Below are 26,205 nucleotides of genomic sequence, written 5' to 3'. Positions count from 1 at the left end.
AAGAGTGGTGAGACAGCGAAATAGAGATGGACTGGGAAAATGGTGGAGAGGAGGGACGTTTCAGGAGTAGTGGAGAGAAAGTTGGAGGAGGATTGGAGGGAGGAGAGGGTAACCACAACCTTTCTGAATTCTCTCCCCGGATTCTCAGTTCCGTCAGCATAGTCGCTCGGATTTGATACCAAGTGTAATCCCAGCCTGACAGCCAAATTAGTCTTAGTATAACGTAACCCAGCCCAACCTACCCTTATCAGAATTAAGTCCTCGTAATTATGTAAAATCAAATCATACCTAACACAGCCATGAGTAACGCACCGTAACGAAACCTGACTTTAAACTAGTCGTGTGTGTGTGCGCGCGCGTGCGTACAAGAGCCAGCAGCGTTCCGTTAGAGTTTATGACAAGCAAGGCACTTTGACTTGCGTTCTTGTAGTTAAAGTATATACCGTACAGTAGGAGTATATTGTAAGAGAAGGTGGTAAGCGATGAGGCACTGCTTCTGCATGACGGGGGGAGTGAGCCGGTGCGGAGCCAAGCCGTCATGCACTGATTTATTGCCCTCACCCCCCACACCCCTGCTCATCGCTCAACCTTGCACGCTGCTGTTTTTACTGATGTTTTTTTCCGTGGTGTCTTGGTGCTACTGTCGTGTTCAGTGTGATGTATGTGGTGGAAAAGAGCGGCCCTGTCCGTTTGTCATGCGCTAACAATTTTCAGAGACAAGGTGTTTGATTTTTGTAGACCTTAGCGGAATTTTACTATTTTTAGCGTTGTCTCCCATACGATCCTAAAGCTTTGGCACATAGTCAATACATGTTTTTCCTGTGTAAGCATGTGTTATCATTTATTCGGTTTCTTGTATATATAGAAGCATTTTTCCGTGTATAATTTGTTTTTCATTTCTCTGTTTATCTAAGGAAAAAAAAAAAGTATGAACACGGTGATATTTATATTATGTATAGGGGAACACCGACTTCTGTACGTGTTAAGTAGGATGAGTGTTTGGAATGGGCCTTCTGTGTTATTATCCCTCCCACTCAAGAGCTCACCTAACAGATACCACAGTCGCATCGTACCCTAACCCTGTACTAATGTGTGTTTTCTTCTTGCAGGCGTCTGATGCTGAGTCTGACCTCTTCCGAGCATCAAGTAAAGGTGAGTGCGAGTGATGCTGGGCACAGTTAATCGTGTAGTCACCCCTAAAGTGAAATATATAGAAAACAGGATCATTCTGGTCTGGAGAGAGAGAGAGAGATAGTGGGGGACGGGGGGGGGGTTATTACTTGCAGGAATCCTAAGTCACTCGATCTTTTAAAAGTGGAGAGTCTTCGAATTAGGGGAAGGGAGCTAGTTTGTTGGTGAAGGAATGGTCATGGAAATAGACGGGAGGGAAAGGGAGAGTGATTGTTGGTGGAGGGGTGGAGTGAGAATGTTGATGATGATGGAAGAGAGAGAGTGAGTTGGGGGAGAGGACAGGAGGGGAAGAGAGAGTGGTTGGTAAAGGAGAAGGGAGAGGAGGGAGTGTTCGTGTCGACGGAGGGGAGGGGGATGAGTGTTGGTGGAGGGGGAGGGGAGGGAAGAGAATGTTGGTAGACAGGAGGGGAGAGTGCTGGTGGAGGCTTGAGTGTTGACATGCAAGATGCAGTGCAACACGAGCCCGGCCAGCAGCATGGAGGGCGGGCTAACACGGTGTACACCCGGACGTTGTACATTGTTCACCCTTCACACGACCCACACCGCCACCCTCTGCAATCCCACCAACATATTTTTAGTTTTGTCTGGCCAAAGTCACACGATTTTAGTGGGGAATTACCACAATTTTTCATTATTCATTTACTTATTTTTGCTACCACAATAAATGAGTGTAGATTAATTCAACGCATTCTTTTTCTATTATTATTTTTTGCCACCTTCATTCTTTAGTCAGCCTAGGGTGATCGTCTTCTAGGGAAAGCTTACTTCTGGAATACGGTTACGTCAGTTTGTAGTGACTTCTCGTTTACTTAGGGACGATTTTACGCAACTTAAGGTACTTGTCTTGTAGTGAAGGTAACAGAGGGTGTATCTACCCCTGCTGTTTAAAAAGCCCTAAGTTGAATGAAAATCACACACATACACACAGACTCACACACACAAAAAAAGAAAATGCAGGAATATGACGACAGTGCGTCACCGATGTTGCAGGGGTCATTAGTTCTCCAGCTGAATAAAATCGTCTGTTAAAAAAAAAAAAAAAAAAAAAAAAAGCAGAAACTAATACATCAGCCTTGTTTTAGGAGTGAACGGTTTTCCAGATGCCAGGCTGCAGCACACGGGCAAGCCAAACTGATCCCCTGCCCACGCCGGCCGCCCTTGTCACACCACACCCGCCCTGGCTTAGTTATGAGGGCTGGACGGCGGCGACGGAGAGCCGTGTCAGGGGAGGGGCTTTGAACTGAAGGCTGTGGCAGGGGAGGGATTAACACAGGGCTGTGGCAGGGGAGGGATTAGAACTGAGGGCTGTGGCAGGGGAGGGGCTTTGAACAGAAGGCCGTGGCAGGGGTGGGGCTTTGAACTGAGGGCTGTGGCAGAGAAGGGGGTTTTAATTGAGGACTTTGACAGGGGAGGGATTAGAGCTGAGAGTTGTGACAGGGGAGGGAGGAGAACTTCAGGATTGTGGCAGGGGTGGAATATGAAAGAGCTGGAAGGAGTTAGGACTTGAACCAGGGCTGTGGAAGGAGCTGGATTGTGAAGTGCGGACTGTAGCAGAGGCAGGATCTTGAACTGACGGCTATGGTAGGACTGGAGGTGAGGGTGATATCAGGACTGGGGGCTGGAAAAGGGGAATTTAGAGCAAAGAGAGGAATGGGGAAGGGACTAGGACTACAGGTGAGGACTGTAAAGGGGGAAGGTTGGAACTGGGGACCGTCAGGGTTATTGCATTAGGCGAGGGATGAAGTCAGGGTTTGTTGGGACTGGAAGAAGATAAAAGACTAGAGGCGTGAGGGTTATAAAAAGGGTTAGAGTTGAACCTAATGGGTGTCAGGGCAGAAAGAGGGTAAAGGTGTGAGAGCTGCGACGGGCGTGGACTGAGAGTGCAGAGTTAAAGGGGAGGGCCGTGGAAAGGTTAGGATAGTTGTGGACGGAAGAAAGACTAGTGTGGGTGAGAGCAAGGGGGTGCGGATGGGTTGATGGCTGAAGTAAAAGGTTGTGGTAGAGTTAGTAAAAATATTTGTACCATGCTTAGAGTAAATCGAGGTAGTGGACTGAAGGTAGGGTGTGGCATGGGTTGTAGGTAAAGGCTGCAAGAGGTTCAAGGTGAAGAGTCGTCTAGTGATAAGGTATGGAAATAGTATGGTTGTGAAAATGTTAGGGTGCATCGAGGAACTGTAGGTGGGGTGCTGAAGGAAGGGTGTGGTGTGGATCAGATGAATGCGAAAGGGTTGCAAATATGAGTATATGTAATGCTGTAGTTGAAGGCTGTTAATAGGGTTGACTGGTAAAATATGGAAGGAGAAATAATATTAAAATGGCGTTATTGTAGTGGAAAGATTTAAAAAAAAAAAGTTGATTATTAGAGATGACGAAGAGTACTGCAGTGACATGTAGGAAAGATGGTGGTTTAAATGAAAGGTCTCGGAAAATTAGAGTGAAGGGTTATACCAGGGAAAGTAATTTGGACAGGTGGATCAGTAGGAGAAATAGTAGTTGAAAGTTGGGGGGAGGGGGAAAAATAGTGCCAGGAGATGTAACTTGGGTAAGAAAGGGATGATTGGCATTTTGAGTGATGGATTAGTGAGGAGGAAAATACGAGGTGTGACGGTAGAGGATGGTAGGTGAGGATTGCAGGAAAATGTTGCAGAGAGATGTAGTGTTGAGAAATACGGCCATTTTGAGTGAAGGGTTGGCGACGAGAAAAATACACAGTGTGGCGGTAGAAGCTGGCCGCGAACCCGGAAGTTGCGACCAGGTGAGAAAATTGTTGTTAGTTCAGTTGTGGCGCACCTTTACATACAGCACATTTAGAAGTATTTTTTTTTATATTTACATTTATTTGCCTTTGTATGCATTAAATTTACACCATTATAGAACTTTTTAACTCATTTCTACCAGGTGGAGTGTTTTTCTTATACCTTTATATGCGTTAAATTACAACACTTATGTAAAATATATAACCCTTTCTGTTTAAGGATGTACTTTTATGTGCATTTATTTTCATCATTACGCAAAATTTATTCTTATCTGCCTGACGACGTGTTTTTCATTTTTATTATTATTATTATTATTATTATTACTACTACTATTATTATTCATGCTATTACCAGGACACTCATGCTTGTGGGAGTGCACAGTAGAAGCGAAGGAGTTAATCAAGGCTTATAAACGACCCTAACAGTTTTAAAGAACCCTTACAGTAATAAATGTCTCGTAATCGTAATCTTTAAAAAAAAAAAAAAAAAAAAAAAAAAACGCATCAAGAATAAAATGTTGGCGTCCTCGGTGTGAAAGGGTTAATATCACAGGTTAAGCGGTAATTGCCTTGCCATCTTCAGAGCTGATGTACGATCGTCTGCCTTAACGGGGAAAAAAATGTACGTAAAATCTTAATTGCGTTCGTAAATCTTGCTAATAACCTTGTTCGCACTACACCGTGGAAGTCCCTCTGTCTCTCATATATATATATATATATATATATATATATTTATATGAGAGAGAGAGACAGAGAGAGAGATTTCCACGGTTTAGTGTGCGAACAAGATTATTAGCAAGATTTACGAACGCAATTAAGATTTTACGTACATTTTTTTCGTACACACACACACACACACACACACATATATATATATATATATATATATATATTTATAGATATATATATATATATATATATATATTTTTATATTTATATATATATACACACACACACACACACACACACACACACACATATATACACACACACACACACACACACACACGTACAGGTACAGGTGCACCTTAGCGAGTTTATGTAGCCAGTCACGAAGAAGTGCTCTGGGAACAATGTAGAGATTTTGCATCGTGTTTTCCTTCCACCGAGTTATGTGAAATGAGCCGCAAAAGGACGAAAATCCCAAGTTAAAATGACTGAACTGTACCTCATACTGCCATTCAATAAAATAGTCGAGGAATAAGCCACAAAGACTATGGTGCTAGTCACGAAGAAGTGCTCTGGGAGGAATGTAGAGCCGTACCATTGTCGTAAATAGTGAAGAATTAAAATAGAGAAGGATTCAGCCGAAAAATCTGTAATAACGATGTACTGAAATTAAGCTTAACCTGGGCATAAAGACGCGTGTAGTCAAGTAGTGGTATTAAGGCAGAAATATTACATAAGAAGTCAGTGGCTAAATTATTAATGTGCGTAATTTTTGAATGGGTGGTTCTCGTGATGAAGTATTTAAGGCGCAGAAGGGTTAATGACTAGGGATAGAGATTGAAAAATAAATAATGATAATAATAACATAAAACTTGCGAGATCCGATACCAGAGGATGATTATAGCGTTTTATTTTATTATTATTAGTATTATTTTTTGGTTCAACCAGATCATTTTCATAAACGTCAGAGAGACTTGTAGCGAAGGGATTATGAACACGCTCCTGTTAATTTCAGTCTTATTTTTATTGTTACTGCCAGAGTCTTTTATTCGGGCTGAAAGAGTGAATTTTGTAACTTGAGGTTGGATAGATGGATAAGTAAATAAGGATAGATAAATATATAGTTAGATAAACATTTATTTTGGTTCCTCTTACAGCCACTATTATTCAGCTTTGTAGTGACTTTTATAACTGGAGAATAGACAGACACAGACAGGTATTTTGATATAATTACGTAAATAGATAGGTAGCTGCAACCTTCAATAACCTCTCCTCCACCAGAGTTGTGCCATATCTAAAGCATAATAATCATCTCTTACTTGCAAGAAAATAATGAAAGGACTGAACGTTTAACGACAAGGGTCTGATATATAGAACAAGGAGATTAGGGGTCATTACACGCCTGTTCACTGAGATTTAATGCAAATAGAGTCAGGAGTGTGTGTGTGTGTGTGTGCAACGCATACACACACACACACACACTTCATTACTGCAAAGATTTAATTTCAACTCAACCAAGATTATTTTCTCCTCTGTACAATCTGGCCGTAACCACCTCCAGCTCTGTAATTTTCTGCCTCATCTCTTTGAAGCAAGGGGGCATAAACGCTATATTCATTGCTGTCGCGGCCAAAGGTTTTCATTTTGTTTTACGTGAGACAGCTAACCCCCAAACCTGTTCCTGATTAAAGGCGGGAAAAACTTTGTATGATTTGAACGTGGAGGATAACTTCTGTATCTTTATTACCGATGATTTTAACGCAAGCGGTAACTTCTGTGTTTATCTTTATGAATGTGGATTTTTTTTTTTTTTTTTTTTTTTTTTTTTTAAATGGTGTATGAGTTTGCTGGCCCAAGCAAAGCTAATCCAAGCAATTGTGAACTTGGTGGTTAAAAGGCAATGAATTGTTCGTATTATTAAAACAAACTTTTGTGTTTATTTATGATCGTGTGTGCCTGTGGTTGATTCCGTGTGTGGTTTTATGTGATTCTGTGTGCTTGTCGTTGATTCCTTGGGGGGGGGGGTATGTACAGTTCTTAACGTCGCCTACTTGAACAAAACCCAGACCCGTTATTGCGGGTTTATTGTTTTTGTTGTGTACCAGTATATATCCCTTGTAGCCGAACTTATACAAATTTGATCTCTCTAACCTAACCTTACCCTGGTCTGCCCTTCCTAGCCACCCCTAGGGAAACTCCAGAAATAACCTCTGCTACCTTTTCTAGATCACGTGTGTGATTAAGCAGCAGACGTGATTACACACACGCTAACAAAATGCAATAAGAGAGTTATGGTAGTGTTTTTTGCGAGTTGGTTGGAAGGTTTCTTTAGGCTCTTCCACATGGTGAAATAGCTCTTCCACATGGTAAATGGGCACTTGTGTGGTGATGAAGCTTACTACTCATCAGTTAAGAAACGCGCTGTAAACATTGGTGCTTCAGTTCATCATTTTACACAAACACATACTCCAACATCACAGGTGCCTTACTGATTATGTGGAAGGACTTGTAGTGTAAGTTGATAAGTTGTGTGTTAGTGTGAGTAAGGTGTATTATACGTGCGAGTTGGTTCGAAGGTGTATTAGTGTATGAAGGTGTGAGCGAGTGTCGTGTTGCTGGCAGGTTATGACTACAACATTGGCACACAACAAGGCCACACAACTGCTTTTACTGTCTCACACTCTTGTTATTCTTGGCACCAAGGGTAATGAGTTGTGTGGTTCCTTGCTTTACACTTGAACACATTATTAAATAACTTCATAAATTAATTATGGCTAACAGCAGACGATTTTACCCACCACTGGAAAACTTATCGAGAACCACAGGTGGTTCATCCTAAAAAATCATATTAAAATTTTAAAGCACTTGCAAACTTTTCAGAACTTTTAAAACTTAAATATTTGATTTTCATCACAAAAGCTTGTCATGTAAGACAAGTACAGTCAATAATGTAAAATTCAGGCCAACTTAGTCCCAAGTAAGAGTATTGTACTGGTATTGTATTTATCTACTGCCAGCTTGTGTGCAGCTTCAGAGTCACGCTAATAGTCTGCTGTACTCTTAACTAACGTTTCATCCTTGAGGAGTGCCAAGGTTGGTTTTGTTATACAGACTGTTCTTTCCTAAGTTGTGATATATCATCTGATGGCAGCAATAACAAAAAACAAATGCGTTTGTTATACTAAAGAGATTAACAGATGTATCATGTCACATTCTAATCCTGCCGTAGATGTCTCCCAGGCGTAATAAATCATGTCATTAGCAAGAATTGATGTGAAAGAAACTGTCCCTACACTGTGATGATGTATGATGCTGAAGAGGGCTGCCTTCACACAAGGGCATCATTTTAACCACAAATGCTCCTCAGTTCGTTTCTTAACACCTGAAAGGAGGAGGATGGACTGCAGAAGGATAACTTCAGCCAGTTGAGCCTGGGACAACAATAACGAACATAATGTTGTTGCAGTTTCCCTGCAATATTATTCAGCAGAGAGATACTTCAAACGAGAGTGGGGTTCCCTGCAGTATTATTCAGCAGAGAGATACTTCAAACGAGAGTGGGGAAATAACCCCCATTAACTCCTTCAGTATTTGGGAGCTTTCCAGAGCTGAATGAAATCATTGGGTAGTAGCATTAATAAACAATTATAGTACTTGGACAGGTGTTTCAAGAACACAAGCTTATGTGACTCACATAGCAAAGTATAATCATCTGGTGGTAGGTGGAACGCTATCCTCGAGTTATCCTGACAGTGAGAAGGGTAATGGTACTAGTATTAAGAGTTCAGTGACTTAGCAGAATATAATAATCTGGAAATAGCTATAATGGATGTCTCCAGCCAGATGTGTGAAAGTGAACTGTAAAGTTGTGTGGAGGACAAGTGAATTTTTCCATCCTGATGAATGAGTGACATTTGCTGTTGTGTTTCAGGTTGTGTGGAGGGCCGTCTTGGTGAGAGCACTGCTTCTGTACGCCCTCCACCCCTCAACCTCAACGAACCTCCCAAGCCTGTGGTCCCCACGGTGGTCCCAGCCAAACCAGAGCCTCGCCCACACATCCCATACAGGTAACACATTTGGTTATTGGTGAACAGTAACTACTAATTCCATACTACCCCTTCAAGGTGTAGCAACCCAAGACTACTTGCTTCATAGATAGGGAATTCATGTGTTGCAGAAATGGCTCACTCGGCATTAGGAAAGCATTTACCCGGTATAATTTTCAGGTTCCCATGACCATTTTCTTGCATTTTATATTCATTGATTCCATGTTTGATTAATTTCATGAACGACCAAGATTTCTGCACTCTTCACACCAACAAAATAAGCCGTCCCCACAACAAAGTATGGGACGTACAAAATATGGAGGATCTTGCACATTATCAGAAGTGTGGTATGTGTTGTTCACATGTATATATTGAAAAATAAAGAAGACTGATCGACATGTCTTGTGCTAGACATTTTGTATTAATTTGTCCTGTTTGTTTCAGCAATGGCCCTGTTGATGTGAGCCACTACCCCAGTAACTACCCACCCCCAAGTGCTGGTGCTGTTGCCCCTGCTGCTGCTTCTCCGACTGTCGCCGCTGGGGATCACAAGTCTCCCTATCTGCCACCCCACATACCCCCACCTCTCGCCCAGCACCCCTCTCCATCCCTCACAACCACCCACTCCCCTCTTCCACACCACACACCAGTTGTTACCTCATCCTCTCCCTCAGTTCCCACTCCACACACTCCACATACACCCCACACTCCTCACGCACCCCACACTCCTCACACTGCACACACACCCCACGCTGCACACTCTCCCCTTGCTACACACACGCCTCACGCTGCACACTCTCCCCTCGCTACTCACACACCTCACGCCCCGGTTCCACACGTACCTCACGCCCCACAGCACACTCCTCACACACAACACACTCCCCACGCACCACAACACACTCCCCACACACCACAACACACTTCCCACACACCACAACACACTCCCCACACACCACAACACACTCCCCACACACCACAACACACTCCCCACACACCACAACACACTCCCCACACACCACACGCTTCCCACACCCAGCAACACACTTCCCACACCCAGCAGCACACTTCCCACACTCAGCAACACGCTCCCCACACACCACAACACACTCCCCACACACCACAACACACTCCCCACACCCCACAACACGCTCCCCACGCACCACAACACACTCCCCACACCCCACAACACGCTCCCCACACTCCTCATACACCTGCAATACATACACCTCACACTCCCACACCGACCACACCCACACCTACACCTCCTCAGCCTACACGACAACCATCAGCTCACATACCACACTCACCATCGCCTCAGTACCTCTCACAGCCTGTAGCTTCCTCCACCACAACTACCACCACCACAACAACTACTACTACTACAACAACAACAACTACTACAACAACCACAAGCACCACAACCTCAAGCAGCGTTGCTCACAACCATGTGGGCAGCAACAGTCGGGTGAGCAATGGACTGGTGGGTGGAGGAGGAGGGGCAGGCCCAGGGGTGGGTGCAGCCAGCAAGTACAGTGTGAGTGCCCTGGTATCCTCTGCACCCCAGCACAACCACGCACTCTACAACAGTGTCAAACCCAGTCCGGTTGCATCACCACGCAACCACGTACGGTCGCCGCATCCTTCCCCACTCGGTCCAGCCACACCTACTGCTGCATCAGCCAAGCCTCCAACCCCAGGTGCCCCGCTAGGGCCGGCAGCTGCTCCCCCGCCGCCTCCCACCACAGCTCCATCTAGAGCCACACCCCCAGCCACCCAGCCTTATGGGGTGAAGGTCGAGCCAGGTGAGGCAGCACGACCCAGCCCCAGGAGCAAGCCAGTTGTTCCTGCGGCCCCATCAGTGCCAGCTACAGCCTCAGTCAAAGTTGAACCTGGATATCCCCGCTCCACCCCACCCTCCACAGCCAAAGTTGCTGCCCCGCAGATACACTCAGGAGCACCCGCCCCACCACGCCACTCTCCAAGGACTCAGGATCATCACATCACACCATTTAGGTAGCTACTGGCATTTTCATCATCATCATCATCCCAACTCTATTTTCCGATAATACATAGGTTGTTACTGTATTATTTTATGATTTGGGGGGGAAAAATAAGGATTATTGCTTGATTAGGGTTCATACTAAGCCAGTTCTCCAGTACAGTAATACATTGGGCATTATCATTTTAGGGTTAAAAAAATAGGGTTTATATCATTAGGCCAGTGTTCATCCTGAGACCAGGCTCCAATACAGTAATGTTGTACGTAGAGTGATACCAGGGATGCAGTTCTGCAGGTTTCTTGTAAAATATTTAAAATTTACTACAGCTTAAGTAGAACTGAATTTTAACTATGCTTAGTTTTTCTAAATAACTGTTCTGTTGTAATATTAACTGTTACAATATTAATAGCCTTGGCCTTACATGATTAAAAATATAGCAGTGATATGTGAAATTTTAAGGTGATTCACTTCCAAGTAGTTAATTTTTTAAGGCATCTTCCACCCCTCGTATTAATTTCATTGCTTTATTTTCAGTACGGCAACAGCTGTCTCCAGCTGTCATTCACTATCATCACTATCGCGACCCTGGCCTAGGTGAGTTCCCATAAAGTGATACTTGAATGCCATAGAGAGTAGAGTAAGTGTGCTAAGGATTGTAGTTAGCATACGAGATTTTATGGAAAGTGGGCAGTGTTAGAGTTGCAGTGGAGAGTAGTGATATTGTTTTGGAGACTGAGCTTAGAGGTGCTATATAGAGTTTCAGCTGATTTCACAAGAAGTAATACTAGGAACATTTCGAATGTAAGGGGTTAAACCCATGTGAGTAATGTATGATCCAAGCACAAATTTCATATACAGTAATACTTAGGTGCAACAGTAGCAGTAAAATAGTAAGAGACAGTTTCAGAGATTTTTGGAAGATTAAGATTGACAGTTTGATAAATCATGAAGTGTGTGCCAGTGTTAGCAGATATTATTTTTAAGAGGCTTTATCTGGTTATCAGCACAGTTTGTCCTTTAGGCAACTTCAGTCTCATTTTTCTCATTTCAAACTACCTTTGCTCTGTAGATTATACCTCACACTAACTTCAACAATTGTGTTTAGTTTCAGATATTATGACCAATTTTAAATTATAAACATCAGATTATATATATATATATATATATATATATATATATATAAAATATTACACCTGGTAATAAAAACATTTGCACCTCCCCCCCCCCCAACCACCACTACCTCAGATCTCTATTATCAGTACAGATATATTCTTTTTCAGACCCATTAAATCACAACTTTTTAGGGTGGAGTGTGGCAGAAAGGTAGTGTTGTGACATAATTCCACAGTAACTGGTTTTATTTTATATATATATGTGTGTGTGTGTGTGTGTGTGTGTGTGTTTTTGGGGGGGGGGGGGAGTTTATTGGTAAACACATCCAACCTGCAACTGGAAGAACCCAAGTTCAGATCTCGAGTTTTCACCGCATCTATAGTCAGGGGAAAAAAGTCAGAATGATGATGAAGTAATCCTCAACATTTTCGTTTTCCAGCCCAGTGTCATCCCTTCCTTCGAGCAGCTCAGCCCGCCTCCCATCCCTGAGTCGCCCACCTCCATTGCCGTTACCCTCCTTCCCTTTGGGTCCTCCTCCTGTCTCTGCTCCGCTGCCGCCTACGGGCATGTTCGCACCACCTGTCCCTCATTCACAGCAGCTTACCTCCTCCTCCCTCATCCCCCCAACACACCTGGCTCCTGACCCCCTTGGTGAGTACTGTGGCATCTTAGTTATAATCTGTTTTTAACTAGGTCAGTGATTAAAAGTTGGGGATACATTCCAAACAACACACCATAACTGGCTCCTTATCCTGCTGGTGAGTACTGTTGGATCTACACGATCATTCAGCCGTATTCGGCTTTTTCTTTTTTTAAGGCAAAGATTTAGTTGACAGGTTGATGATTGGCTGAATGCAACATGCCTGAATAACATTTCTATCTACCTACCTATTGCCAGACGCCTCAATCCCGTATGGGGTGGCCACAAACAAATCGCCTCCACGTTGCCCTGTCCCCTGCCATTTCACTGCCCTGCTCCCAACTCGCACTCCCCTCTCTCATATACCTCTCCACTCCATCCCTCCATTTCATCCTTGGCCTCCCCCTTCCTCTCCCCCCCTCCACCTCACTCACATACACTCCTCATCAGTCTCTCACCCTCCATCCTCTCTGCATGGCCAAACCACTTCAGTGTGTTCCTCCTAACACTTCCTATCACATCCACATCTACACCTCAACACTCCTTTATATTTTCATTTGTCAGCCTGTCTCTCCATGTGACTCCACAGGCTCCTCTTAAATAACTCAAATTCCACTGCTCTCACTCGTGACTTGTGTCCTTCCAACATTTACTAACCCAAATTTCCCCCTCAGTTATATGTTGTCAGTTAATAATACTGAGTAAAGAGATTGTGAAATAATGTTGCATTCAGCCAATTACCACCAACCTGTCAAATGCATCTTTGCCTTGATTAAAAAATAAAATAAAATCTGAGTTTAGCCACAGAAGTCAGGGATGTAATATTCTAAAACTTCACAACTTTCAAACTGGGTCTATAAATTGGGGTAATTGGTAAATCAGCTTTTAAGGTAGTAGAACTTTAAAATGCCACTTTTCTTCAGCTTAATAGCAAAAAAGAATATCAAACTCGATCATTCACTTAGTGCCATTCAGGGATGAGTGAGGCTGGTCACTCTCATCTTAAATGTCAGGACCAACTTGCCTAGCCCTGGGCTCCCATGCTCCTCTTGGGGCAACACTGGATTATATGATGAATGAATGAATGACTTAATGACCAATCATGAACAGATAGTTTTGTTGTGGAGAATACGTTCACATAGCTGCCGTATAGTAAAAGTTCTTTACCTCACCATTATCCATTGTCATGGTCTAACAGAGCTTTTCTCTTTCAGGTCAAGATCTTCTGCGTAGAGAGCTAGATTCTCGATTTCTGGCCCAACAAGAAAGATCATTGGGAATTGGTCCTGGGGGACTTGGAAGCATTGCTGCCCCACCTGCCTTCCTGCGAGCAGAGATGCACCATCACCAACATCAGCATACACATGTACACCAACATCTGCTGCCTCCTCACATGCCACCCCCACCTCCACTCCCACCTCCAGCTGCCAACAGCATCTTTTCTGCTCACTCTGCATCACCATCCATGGTAAGACCAAATTCTTTAGTTCTAACCTTTTATATTTATTATCCTTAAAATATCTCAGGAGAATTTGCTTGTATTTAGTAGTCCATAAAACTTCATATGTTTGTAGAGTTTGCAGTTTAATATGGTTTTTGCAGATTAAGCAGTTTAAATTTGTGGAATGATATAAACTATAATGATAGTTATTCTTCATACAGGTTGATGTCATGTTTGTGGCTTAGTGAGATGCTTATATAATGATGATATCTGAGTCAGTCCCAGATAAGGACAGGAAATATGTTGGGTAATGTATGAAATGGTTCATGCAACAGAATGTGTTGACCAGACCATACTTTCAATACTTCGTTATACAGGATTCAGGCCTGTTGGTGGACTGTTATTGCTACCATGGTTACCTAGCAGCAGAATTTGTCTTTGATCATTCATTTATGGAACAGAGTACTTTCAAAAGAGTAGTTTAGTCCCTCTTGTCTTGTGATTTTTCTTGTTTTACCTCTTCATCCCCAAATTATTAATGAATTTGCATCTTGGAACAGTCTTCTGATGTTTTTTAGAGAGCTCAGTTCGTAAAAATTTTCTGTACACAGTGACCATAACTTCATCTTTTAGTTTCAGAGTACCAAGGATTTTCCATGCATCATGAACATAGCTGTTTACCTCCTGGTTTCAGAGTACTGTAGTTCAGTGTACAGTTCTGATAAGTTGCTGTTTAAAATATGGTTAAAATTCTGACAGAAAATATGAAGTAGGATGGTAAAGAGAAGGAAAGCACAGAGAGTTTTGCAGTAAGCTAGACTGATGACAGGGCAGTTTTACTGTAAAATGTATAACTTTGGCGTGTTGTTGAAACTTTTGAAATGTTGAGTGAGTGGAAGTGGACCAGTCAGCTGGATGCAGGTGAGAAAGGATGCCTCTCTATGCCTGCTAAATTTTGTAGTGGTGATTATAACGGAATGTGGAACGTTCATTGTGGTCGTGATTAGGATGTGATGTTGAACTGTGGTGGTGGTACTAATGAATGATGACAGTCTGTGAGAAATGTGGTTTTATAAGCAGTTCCAATATGATGTAGTTCCAAAACTATAAATTTTCTCATACAAATGCTAACATTAATTAAGGAATATTGGCAAATTGACTCGATAGGTAGCACAAGAACTGTGAGCAGTTCTGTGGAGCTTACTGTGAACTTTATGGTGGGGGGGGGGGGAGACCTAAAAAGAGGACTTACAGTACTGTTTATGTCATAATAGCCATATAACATTACCCAATGTTTCAGTTCAAGGAGGTGAGCAAGGTAGGACTGGACCCCAGCTTGTACCCAGGCACAGGCAGTCTGGGCAGCACTTACCCACCTGGGATCACACCCTTGGTCCACCCTCCTACCTCAACCTTCGCTCCACCATCCCACCTCTCATCTGTACCGCCTAAGGTGAGCCGTTGTTGCTGGTCTTGTTTTGCCATGTTGTTGGCTAATAGTGGACAGAAGCTTTGCAGACTGGTGTAGAGTGGTGGATGTTTGCGAGCATTGTCCTAAAATGACTTCATGAAACTTGGTGCAGTGTGCTAGTGAGTGGAATGAGATGAATTGATGGGGAAATTTATGTATCCTGGTGCAGTAATAGAAGAGATGAAGTAAATGTGCAAAGGAAGACGAAAGCAGAGTGGCAGGGAAGGGAGGTGGCTAGTGCTGTAAAGGCCTTCATAATATATGTACGTGTGTGAGATCTGCAAGAGGATTGCACAGCAGTAGCTGTAGTACATGTAGTTGTGACACTTATGGCATATGAGTGAAAAGTTAGGAGAAAAAACAGTGGAAATTTAATTATTGAGGAATAATGTAATTTATGAAAGACACGGATTAAGGAAGCCTGTTGACAGTAGGGCAGAAGGGCCATGAATTAATCTCAGCAGACATGGTGTATGAGTGTGAAGGTTGGGGGGTGTTGTATGTGGATATATGTGATGAGTATGAAACTGAGATAGGGAAGTTGAAACTGGGGATTGAGATGGTTGGATTGTATGAGGGAGCACAAGGAGTTTGGTGACCATTTTTATGTTGATAGCAAATTTGTCTAGATCGGGTCCATTATGTGAAACATTAAAGGGGGGGAGGGGGGGCATTTAGGCCTGTGAGGAGTCAGGACTTCCGGCACATGAACAGTGTGTGAATTAATGTCTGGCCCATTTCACAAGGCATGCTGTCAATTCTTCCTCTACTGTGCCCTCTTTCCTTTTCAAAACTTTTGCTCCATCCTTAGGTGGAAAAAGGAGGTATCATTAGGATGATGAGATGGAACCAAGCCATTCTAGCAGGTAGTCTGTGTTTTATTATCACTGAAACTTTTGTAAATTTTGTGTACAAATTAGTGGCAAGCTGTAGTTTGTGTGCATAGCCATACTTCAGAATTTTTGATATCCTTCCCCTGTCCCAGTATAGCCCCAAGTTGGGAAGCCCTGATTTAGTGTTAACATGTTCTCATTACTGTTAATACCTCTCCAGGCAAACACACAGTATTTTATAATCAACAACATGCCCCATGAAAATGGACCACACACACTCAACATTCGAGCCCCTGAATTCCTTCTCCATCTCAGGCATGACCATATCCACATTGTTGTTATTATCATCCCCCTCCCCCCCCCACCATAAATGTGCCTCATACAAACATTTTTGTTCCAGATTGGTGGAGAACCAAGTCAGCGCAAACCAGTGGTATGTTTAGACCTTAAGTAGAGGGTAAACATTGTTTTGTTGCTGTTCCAGGCCCAGCTGAACATTGAACCCGGCAGACTGCAGGCTGAAGTTGCCCTTTTCGTGCAGTCCACCCTCCATTCAGGGGATAGGGTGGGAGTTTGAGGGACATTTGTATAACTGGGCAGTGGAACTACCCAGTTATATTAGTTCTGTCACAGTGTGTCCCTCTCTAGCATGCATTTTGTGATATACAGTACTGTACTATAATAGTTTCTGATAAGATGTCATAACTATTACTTATTTTGTTTTTAGCATATATATAAAGTATTAATGCCAGATTTTACCTGTATGTTTTTATTCATGTGATACTTGTATATGGTTAGTTCTTTGTTTGATTGTATATGTAGTGTAATATTTCCAAACTCCTGTAAGATTTGTGAACTCTTCTAACATTTGTTTATGGATTTTTAGAAAACGGGTCGTTGGAATGCCATGCATGTGCGTATTGCCTGGGAGATCTATTACCACCAGCAGAAACAGACGCCAGAGAAGCCTAATGCCAAGCTGGGTGGGCCAGACCTTCTACGACCACCTTCTGGTGCTAGTCTAGGGGCTGGTGCTCCTGGTGCACCGATATTCCCTACTTTACCTCGACCTCCAGACCTTGGTCCCTCTATATTGAGTGGGGCAGGCCCCTCCCACCGTTATGACTCTCCCCTCCTGAGCCACCCTCACCTCACACCCTCAGTTCCTGGCCTAAGTAGCACTAGGTACCCAGGGGGAGGAGCTCCAGGCCCACCCTCTGCAGCAGCAGCAGTGGCAGCAGCAGCCTACCATCACAGTGGTATCACTCCAACTTCAATACCAGGACCCCCACCAGGCTCCATGTTCTCCCGAGAGACTCTACCACCGGGCCTTACTGTGCCTCAGCCCACCCCACATGATGCATGGAGGTACACATTATTGCCATTCAGTAATCTTTACTGCTTGAACAGTAGGTAATCCACCATGACATATTGAAATGTTGGATGGGAAACAGAGAGGTTACAGGTTGGATTTATTTTCTCCAGTGTTTCACAATTACACAGAACCCATCTTCAGAGTTTGAGCAAGAAGTGCTAGAGCTGAGACATTAATACCCATGGAAATTCTCTCCCCTTACTCATGTCACAGCCTGGTTGGCTACCTCTACGAAAATTCTGTTGACCTACCCCACCCCTGATTGACGTAAGTGCTACCCTTGCTGTATACCTACAGAGGTTGATAATTTGACCCTATGGTTCATTACATTTATTACACAAATGTCAGCTGCTTAAAACATTTTTCTTGTATGATTATTCAGATCTTTCTCAATGATTGCAGCTTCTTCCCACTTGGGCAAATGATTGTTCTGATCTATGTGTATAACATAAGGGAATTAGATATTCTGTGACACCATATATATGGTTTGTGTTTTGCTATCCTTGTATCCATTCCTCCTCCTGTTTCCCCTGTGTACGATTTAGAGCATCTGCTGCGTAGCATGCTGTACACTGTTGTCATTTTTACATACTTTATCTTTTGTTTTGACTTTCTCCTATTTTACATCCTTAGGATGCTGCAATTCTAAGGCCTGCTTTCTGTAAGTGCTTGTTGATACCCGAAGCTTTGACAGGGACAGATACACATCTTTTACTGTCATCGTTTGATTGAATATTGGCATTATCTCTTTTCTTTTGAATGACATCGATTGCTTGTATTTTTAGTTTCAACAGTATACCTAACAGATAGCACACCTTCTCAGAGGCTTCTAATGTGTATCAAATGTCATCCTCCATGAACTCATTAGTGCAAGTTCTGGATGCCCCTAGAAAAAATCCTATACAGTACCAACTCCAGACTTGGTCCTTTCATTTTGTGCAGATAGTGGATAAAATAATTTTTGTTGGTTGGTTTACAGTACACAGAGTGAATAGCTCCATTGTGTTATCCATATTATAGTATCTAAGAATGAGAGTTTTTTATCCTCTGGTGTAAACTTTGTCATCGTTCTTGTTTAATATTCTCAGTTTATATAAAATATTAAAGTCTTAGGCACAAAGACATCGTCCACATATCTGTACTAAGTTGCACTCCCCACCTATGATTTTCTTAGTCAGCAAGTCATGATGGCAGGAGGCGAGCCCATGGCTTAGACCCTTGTGTTGCCTTTATTCTTCTCCACTGAAAGTAAATTATCTGAATTTAACACACATTGATATTAGTTTGATGTAGTCAGATCTTGGTAATGTTAGCTCCTCATATTTGATGTCATCCACTGCACTTTGTACTGTCTGCATACCTCCCTCTATCAGTACGTTGGTGAAGAGTGACTATACCTCAAAGTTTGCCCATGTCCTTAAAGCTTCTTGTTCAAATCCACTGAATTTCTTAGATGCGCACCACTTATGGTACCCAGGTAAAGTGTTAGGCTTAGCTAGCCTTATAGTAAAAGATGTGTATCTGTCCCCAACTCAGTCAAAGCTTTGGCCATCAACAAGTACTTAAAGAAAGCAGGTCTTAAAATCACAGCATCTTCAGGATGTAAAATAGGAGAAAGTCAAAACAAGATTAATGAAGTTAAAATGAGAATAGTGTAGTATACAGCATACCATGCAGTGGATGCTCTAAATTGTACACAGGGGAAACAGGAGGAATGGACAAGGTATATATATTGTGTCACAGAATATCTAATTCCCTCATGTTACACAAAGATCAGCACAATCATATGCCCAAGTGGGAATATGCTGCAATCATTGAGAAAGATCTGAATAAACATGTGTGAAAAATGCTGTAAGCAGCTCACATATGTGTAATAAATGTAATGAATCATAGGGTTGAATTTTCAGCCTGTGTAGATGTACAGCAAAGAAAGCACTAATGGGTGGTGTAGGACGACAGAATTTTGCTAGAGATAGCCATCAGGCTGCAACAAGCTGGGAATGGTGTGTGTGTGTGTGTGTGGGGGGGGGGGGGAATTTCCATGGATAGTCTCAGCTCAATCTTTTTTGTTCAAACTCCAAGTAGGGTTCTGTGTATGCCAAAACATTACAGAAAATAAAGAAATCAAGCTCTAGAGTCTGTCTCTCTCCCACCCAACATTTCCATTTGCTGTATTTTCTGTGTAATTACATAGTATGTAGTATATAATTAGTTCAGGAGAGGAATCTTGTTCCATTTTGATTTATAAATTGTCAGCTTTTAGTTGGTTGTACGTATATTTTCATATTGTTGGGATATTTTTTGTATATCTATCTATCTATCTATATATATATATATATATATATGTGTGTGTGTGCATATATATCTAACAATATGAAAATGTACATGTGCATATAGATATACACCATCCACTTAGTGTAGTGCTGCTCTTCGGTGGCTGCCCTTCCCTCCCTTCCTCTTATGTCCTTTCCATTCTTTCTTTCCTTTTCCTTCTGTCTAGTGTCTATGGGTGACTCTACACTGAGTGACAAGCCAAATGGTTTCCAGTACAGCAGGAAATCATTTACTACGCTGGGTGGTAACCATATAACCAAACTATGGCGCCGGGTGGTTTAGTGTGTAATTATGGGATTCCATCCAGATTAAGGCTGTGTTGGTCTATATCCAAGGGATGGTTAGGGCTTATTGCTCACATAATGCCATTCAGGGATGAATGAGGCTGGTCACTCTCATCTTAAATGTCAGGACCAGCTTGCCTAGCCCCAGGCTTTTATGCTCCTCATGGGGCAACACAGGATTAGATGGTTATTCATATGTGTGTGTATATATATATATATATATATATATATATATATATATATCCCTCCATCCATCATCCAATCCTACCTTGCCCCATGAGGAGTGTAGAAGCCGGGGGCTAGGCATGTTGGTTCTGACATTTAAGATGAGCGTGACCAGCCTCACTCATCCCTGAATGGTATTATGTGAGCAATAACCCCAACCATCTCTTGGATATAAACCTGCACCGGCTCAATCTGATTGGAGCGCCACAATAACCCACTAAACCACCAGGTGCCATAATTTGGTTATATGGTTACCACCCAGCATTGTAAATGGTTTCCTGGTGTACAGGACACCATTTGGCTTGTCACTCAGTGTACAGTCACCCATAAGTAAAGAGGAAAGAATGAAGACAAAAGAGGGAGTGTAAAGTCACTCGCAGGCAGAAAATCTCCTTTGGACAATTTTAGATGTTTTGCCCATATGGGGCAAATGAATGCTTGCCACAGGTCCTTTTCTAAACTGAGATATCAACCCTTAGGTTGCGAGCCCCAACACCCTATGGACATGGACCAGCTGCTGGACCCTGGCCTGTGAAGCCTGATACGACACTGTATGAGAGAGAACGACGTGAAGAAGAGAGACAAAGTAGAGAACGTGAAGAGAGAGAGCGACGAGAACGAGAAGAAAGGGAGAGGGAAAAGAGAGAGCGAGAAGAAAGGGAACGGAGGGAACGTGAAGAAAGAAGAGAACGAGAGGAAAGAGAAAGAGAACGCGAGCGACGCGCCGAACTTGACAAGGACCGGGCAGCTCGTGCCTTGGAAGCTAGTCATGACCGCACGGTGCCACGCCGGGACACTTCGCGGTCTCCACTTCGCCCTGATCACAAAGACCCGCCACCTCCTCATCCATCATTATCATCATCATTACAGTCTGCCAACCAGCTACCATCAAGTGCACTACCGTCATCTAGCACAAAAGCTGAGGGACGCCCAGACTCTCAACCAGGATCAAGACCAGGCTCCCGAACATTAGATTCACGAGTTAAAATGGAGGGCAGTAAAGACGAAGTTATGATTGTTGGTGGCAAGGAGGCCCCAAGGCACTTAGCACATGGTGTTCCTCCACCTGTTTTGCCACCACCTCCAGCCTCGGTTGGGATGTTGTCCTCACATTCATTACCAGTAACCATGGCCACCACTACAGCAGCTAGTTCAGCATTGGATCGTGCCCGACTTCTGGGCTCATATCCTAGTGGAGGGCCCCCACATTTAGGACCTTGGCCAGATCCCTTCCGTGATCCATATCGTTCAGCACAAGAACAGATGTCTGTAGCTCGAGCCCACGATCTAGCAGCTAGGGAAGCTTTGTTGAGAGACCCATTACGTGACCCAAGGATGAGCTTAGCCAGAGATGACCCATTATCTTCACTAATTCTAAGTGAGCGCTACAGAGACCACCAGCACCAACAGCAGCAGGCTGCTGCACAGAGAGAGTTGTTTGAGCGCAGTCATTTGGCTGCTGCAGCAGGACTTCCAACTGGCCTTTATCCTCCTTCATCGGCATTACTTCCTCCTCATCCTGCGGTCTCCCACATGGCATCTTCTTTACTGAAAGGAGGTCCCACCCTGGGACCTGGTCCTCCTGCACCCCCTGGCTTACACCCACCTGGCCTGGGCTCCCTCCATGGCCCCTCCCACCCAGGGGCAGCAGGTCACCCTCAGCCACCACCGCCGCCGCTGGGCCCTGGCCTACCCCCACCCCTCATCCCTTCCATACGCGGGTCCTCACCAGCTCACCCACGGCCCCCAGACAAGAAGGATGACCCACGCTGACTCTAGTCATGCCTGAGTCATGTGAAACCTCAGGTGGGGTTGGCAGGTGCTGGTGCCAGGTGCCCATGCACCATGCTGTTGCCGAGGCACCTGCAGGGAGGCAGGGGACAGGAAGGGGGTGCAGGGCGGCGGCCCACAAGACTGCAGCTGAGCCCCAAGGGTTAGCTGCTGTCAACGTGTCTTTCATAATGATCAGGCTGTGGATTGTAACACAAGTTTTGTACTATACCTGTACAGTATGGTGGTCCTGGGCCACAACTCCATTGTCCTTTTATTTAACATTTTGTAGATATTCATTGTTTTTCCTAAAGTATTTTGTAGAGAAAATTAATATGGACTCGACTGAAGTGATCTGATGCAGACTGACACTGACATTTGTTAAACTGTTTCTAAATACATGAGTTTGTTATTATTTGAGTGTGGTATTCATCCACTGATTTAACATTAAGTTTGAATAAGAAAGGATGGGAGGGTAAAAAGAACTTGAGTTCTTGATTTCTTGTATTGTCTAAAGGTTAGTCACATCATGCGTATGGCCAAAGACTTTTAATTGAACTTTTGTGATATAGTATAGGATATAGTTATTATAATGTGAGAAATCCGTATCAGTACTTTTCTGGGTAGTAATTGCTTTTAACTGTATCAGCTACTTGGTTGATTCTCTGTGGGTTTAGTTGCTTTGATGAATTTAGTACCTGTACATTGATGGTCATGGACTGTTTACAATTTTTGTTAAAAGATAATACATTTCAAGCTGTGAAGAGATCTGGTTCTGGTTCCCTTGGTTCAGCAGCAGTGATGGTATAACACTTGAGTAGCTACATTTTGACTGTGGAGAAATGGATACATGGAGAGATGGGAGAATGAGTGATTGTCTGGGTGTACATTCAGTGAGTGGATGGAGAGGAGTGTGAATAAGGACGATTTGAGTTGGAGGAAGGGCAGCCTGATGGAGGAGGACAGGGTGACATGATGGCGATATGTTTGTGGCCACCACCACTGGGATTAAGGTATCTGGCTTCAGGTACAGGTATAGATTACTGGTGTCACTCCTTTGGTTGGCATAACCATGAGGGTACATTAAACCGAATATTATCTTTCTTGAGTAAATGACTTGCCATACCCATTAAAAGAAGTCTGCAGGATTGGCATGTGAGCACTTCCTGAAAGTAATGTTGAAAAGCTAACTCATGCCATTTACTCAACAACTTACTCTGTACATGTAACTACAGGACTTTTATTGTTGTTTACCAGTTGAAGACCTAGTTATTTGACCACATTTATGCACTATCAGTGGGGATGGTATACAACATAATCCCTGTGAGTATATTACCAGATGAGTTCTTACAGTGGGGCTGGTGGTTCTAACAAGGGAAAAGTGTAACCCTTCATATAGGCTTCCCTTGCTTTTGTTGCACTAGAGTACTTTGATCCTTAGCAAACGGATAGCTCAAGCTATAGCATCATATCCCTGGGTTAAGGCATTGCAGTAAAAGCCAGTCCCATATTGTACTACCCCCACTGAGGTGTGGGGACCTGAGGCTAGGCCTGCATAGTCTTTTAGCTATGTTTTACAGTAGATAACCAGTCTCTTAGGGATCAGATTTTTGCAAGGCTGTCACTTCAACTAAAATGTTCAAACCACTAGACCGCCAGGCACACAAAACACATGTATGTACATTATATTTCACTCTCTTGTCAGTTACTGGAGGTAACTTGCAGGTAATCACTGGATTCCTTCCACTCCTTTCCAGTGTGTACCTACTCTAGCTATTGTTCATGAATGGAAGAATTTATCATCTTGGCATAACTTGGTTACCTGTGTTTTGTTCAGCAGTTTTGCATAAATGCCTTCACTTTGATACATAAAACATAATATGTCATCAGAATGAAGACATAAAACTGCTGAACAAGATTCAGAGAACCAAGATGGTAAAATAACTTCTTCCATTCTTGAACAAAAGCTAGAGGAGGTACACACTGGAAAGGAGTGGAAGGAATCCAGTGATTACCTGCAAGTTACCTCCAGTAACTGACAAGAGTGAAATATAACGTACATACATGTGTTTTGTGTGCCTGGCGGTCTAGTGGTTTGAACATTTCAGTTGAAGTGACAGCCTTGCAAAGATTTGATCCCTAAGTGGTTATCTACTGTAAAACATAGCTAATAGACTACATAGGCCTAGCCTCAGGTCCCCACACCTCAGTGGGGGTAGTACAATATGTGACTGGCTTTTACTGCAATGCCTTAACCCAGGGATATGATGCTATAGCTTGAGCTATCCGTTTGCTAAGGATCAAAGTACTCTAGTGCAACAAAAGCAAGGGAAGCCTATATGAAGGGTTACACTTTTCCCTTGTTAGAACCACCAGCCCCACTGTAAGAACTCATCTGGTAAAATACTCACAGGGATATGCTGTATACCATCCCCACTGACAGTGCATAAATGTGGTCAAATAACTAGGTCTTCAACTGGTAAACAACAATAAAAGTCCTGTAGTTACATGTACAGAGTAAGTTGTTGAGTAAATGGCATGAGTTAGCTTTTCAACATTACTTTCAGGAAGTGCTCACAAGCCAATCCTGCAGACTTCTTTTAATGGGTATGGCAAGTCATTTACTCAAGAAAGATAATATTTGGTTTAATGTACCCTCATGGTTATGCCAACCAAAGGAGTGACACCAGTAATCTATACCTGTACCTGAAGCCAGATACCTTAATCCCAGTGGTGGTGGCCACAAACATATCACCATCATGTCACCCTGTCCTCCTCCATCAGGCTGCCCTCCCTCCAACTCACATCATCCTTATTCACACTCCTCTCCATCCACTCACTCAATATACACCCAGACAATCACTCATTCTCCAATCTCTCCATTTGTCCATTTCTCCACAATCAACATGTAGCTACTCAAGTGTTAGTTCTACCATCACTGTTGCAGAACCAAGGGAACCAGAACCTGATCTCTTCACAGCTTGAAGTGTATTATCTTTTAACAAAAATTGTAAATAGTCCATGACCATCAATGTACATGTATTAAATTCATCAAAGCAACAAAACCCACAGCAAATCAAGTAAGCAGCTGATATGGGTCAACAGCGGTTACTACCCAGACAACTACTTGTACAAATTTCTCACACAGTAACAAGTATATACTAAATCACGGTTTATTTTCTGTGGCTACTAATATTTCTTGAGTCTAACCCTAAGGTAATACGTTGATGAGGGAGGTTACTATACACCAATATAGAAGTCAACACAAAACTCCATGTGTTAATTCTTCACAACAACTAAACTTTTGGAGGCAGGGTACATAAAGGTACGTGATGGAGCAGCAGACACCCTAGCCGAGTTAAGGGAACGGTATTGGCTTCCTATGGGAAGGCAACTGGTATAACTGGAATGTGTGTACCTTAACTTTCTTGCAGTAACAGGAACTTCATGCTGCAGTGAATTTCTCTTCAAAATAATAAAAATAAATAAATAACAAGGATGAACTAAAATGGCGACTGCTGGCTGAAATAAAAATGCTAAACAATAGACCCCTAACTAGAAGACATCAATCATCCAACACCCTTAAGACTGTCTCACTTGCTCTGCAAGGAGAGTGAAGTCCCTGCCACTAGAAACCGTATGTAACAGTGATGACTTCGGAACTAAGGATGAGGAGAAAAAAGGGAGTTAAAAGGAGACAAGGGAGGCAGAAGAGAAAGGAGGTAGACACGAGGAAGGTGGAACAGGAAGGTTGATAAGGAAGAGGAAAAGAGAAGAGGGCAGTAGAAAAGATGGAAGCAGAAGAGAAGGGAGGTACAGAAGAGTGATGGATGGTAGAAGAGATGAGGACAGTAAAAGAGGGAAAAGGAAGAAATGAGACGAGAGAGGGAGACAGAAGAAGAGAAGAGGCAGGTACAAGTATAAAGGGAGGCAAAAGACATGAGAAGTGGGAAAGAAAAGAGACGATGGTGAAGGGGGGCTAGAAGAGAAGAGGGAGTAAAACAGAAAAGATGAAGATATGAGAAAGAAGAAATGAGGAAAGCAGAAGAGGCAAAACA

At 43.1% G+C, this 26,205-nt stretch overlaps 1 protein-coding gene across 1 annotated transcript in view; it reads left to right on the top strand.

Moving 5' to 3' along the window:
- The window catches only part of LOC145414568 (uncharacterized), a 62,028-nt gene extending 39,464 nt beyond the window's left edge, over nucleotides 1-22,564 (top strand). Inside the window, exons 3-12 of the mRNA XM_080284086.1 lie at nucleotides 1,110-1,152; nucleotides 8,547-8,682; nucleotides 9,106-10,674; nucleotides 11,196-11,255; nucleotides 12,214-12,425; nucleotides 13,629-13,882; nucleotides 15,156-15,308; nucleotides 16,560-16,592; nucleotides 17,046-17,527; nucleotides 20,857-22,564. Of these exons, the coding sequence (XP_080140212.1) occupies nucleotides 1,110-1,152; nucleotides 8,547-8,682; nucleotides 9,106-10,674; nucleotides 11,196-11,255; nucleotides 12,214-12,425; nucleotides 13,629-13,882; nucleotides 15,156-15,308; nucleotides 16,560-16,592; nucleotides 17,046-17,527; nucleotides 20,857-22,150 (4,236 nt within the window). The 3' untranslated portion in view covers nucleotides 22,151-22,564. The remainder of the gene's footprint in view (nucleotides 1-1,109; nucleotides 1,153-8,546; nucleotides 8,683-9,105; nucleotides 10,675-11,195; nucleotides 11,256-12,213; nucleotides 12,426-13,628; nucleotides 13,883-15,155; nucleotides 15,309-16,559; nucleotides 16,593-17,045; nucleotides 17,528-20,856) is intronic.
- Nucleotides 22,565-26,205: the final 3,641 nt, after the last annotated feature.

Source organism: Coenobita brevimanus, chromosome 100 (assembly GCF_032717465.1).
Source record: "Coenobita brevimanus isolate Jiangsu-jjx chromosome 100, ASM3271746v2, whole genome shotgun sequence".
NCBI lineage: Eukaryota > Metazoa > Arthropoda > Malacostraca > Decapoda > Coenobitidae > Coenobita > Coenobita brevimanus.
This window is presented reverse-complemented; position numbering and strand designations above follow the sequence as displayed.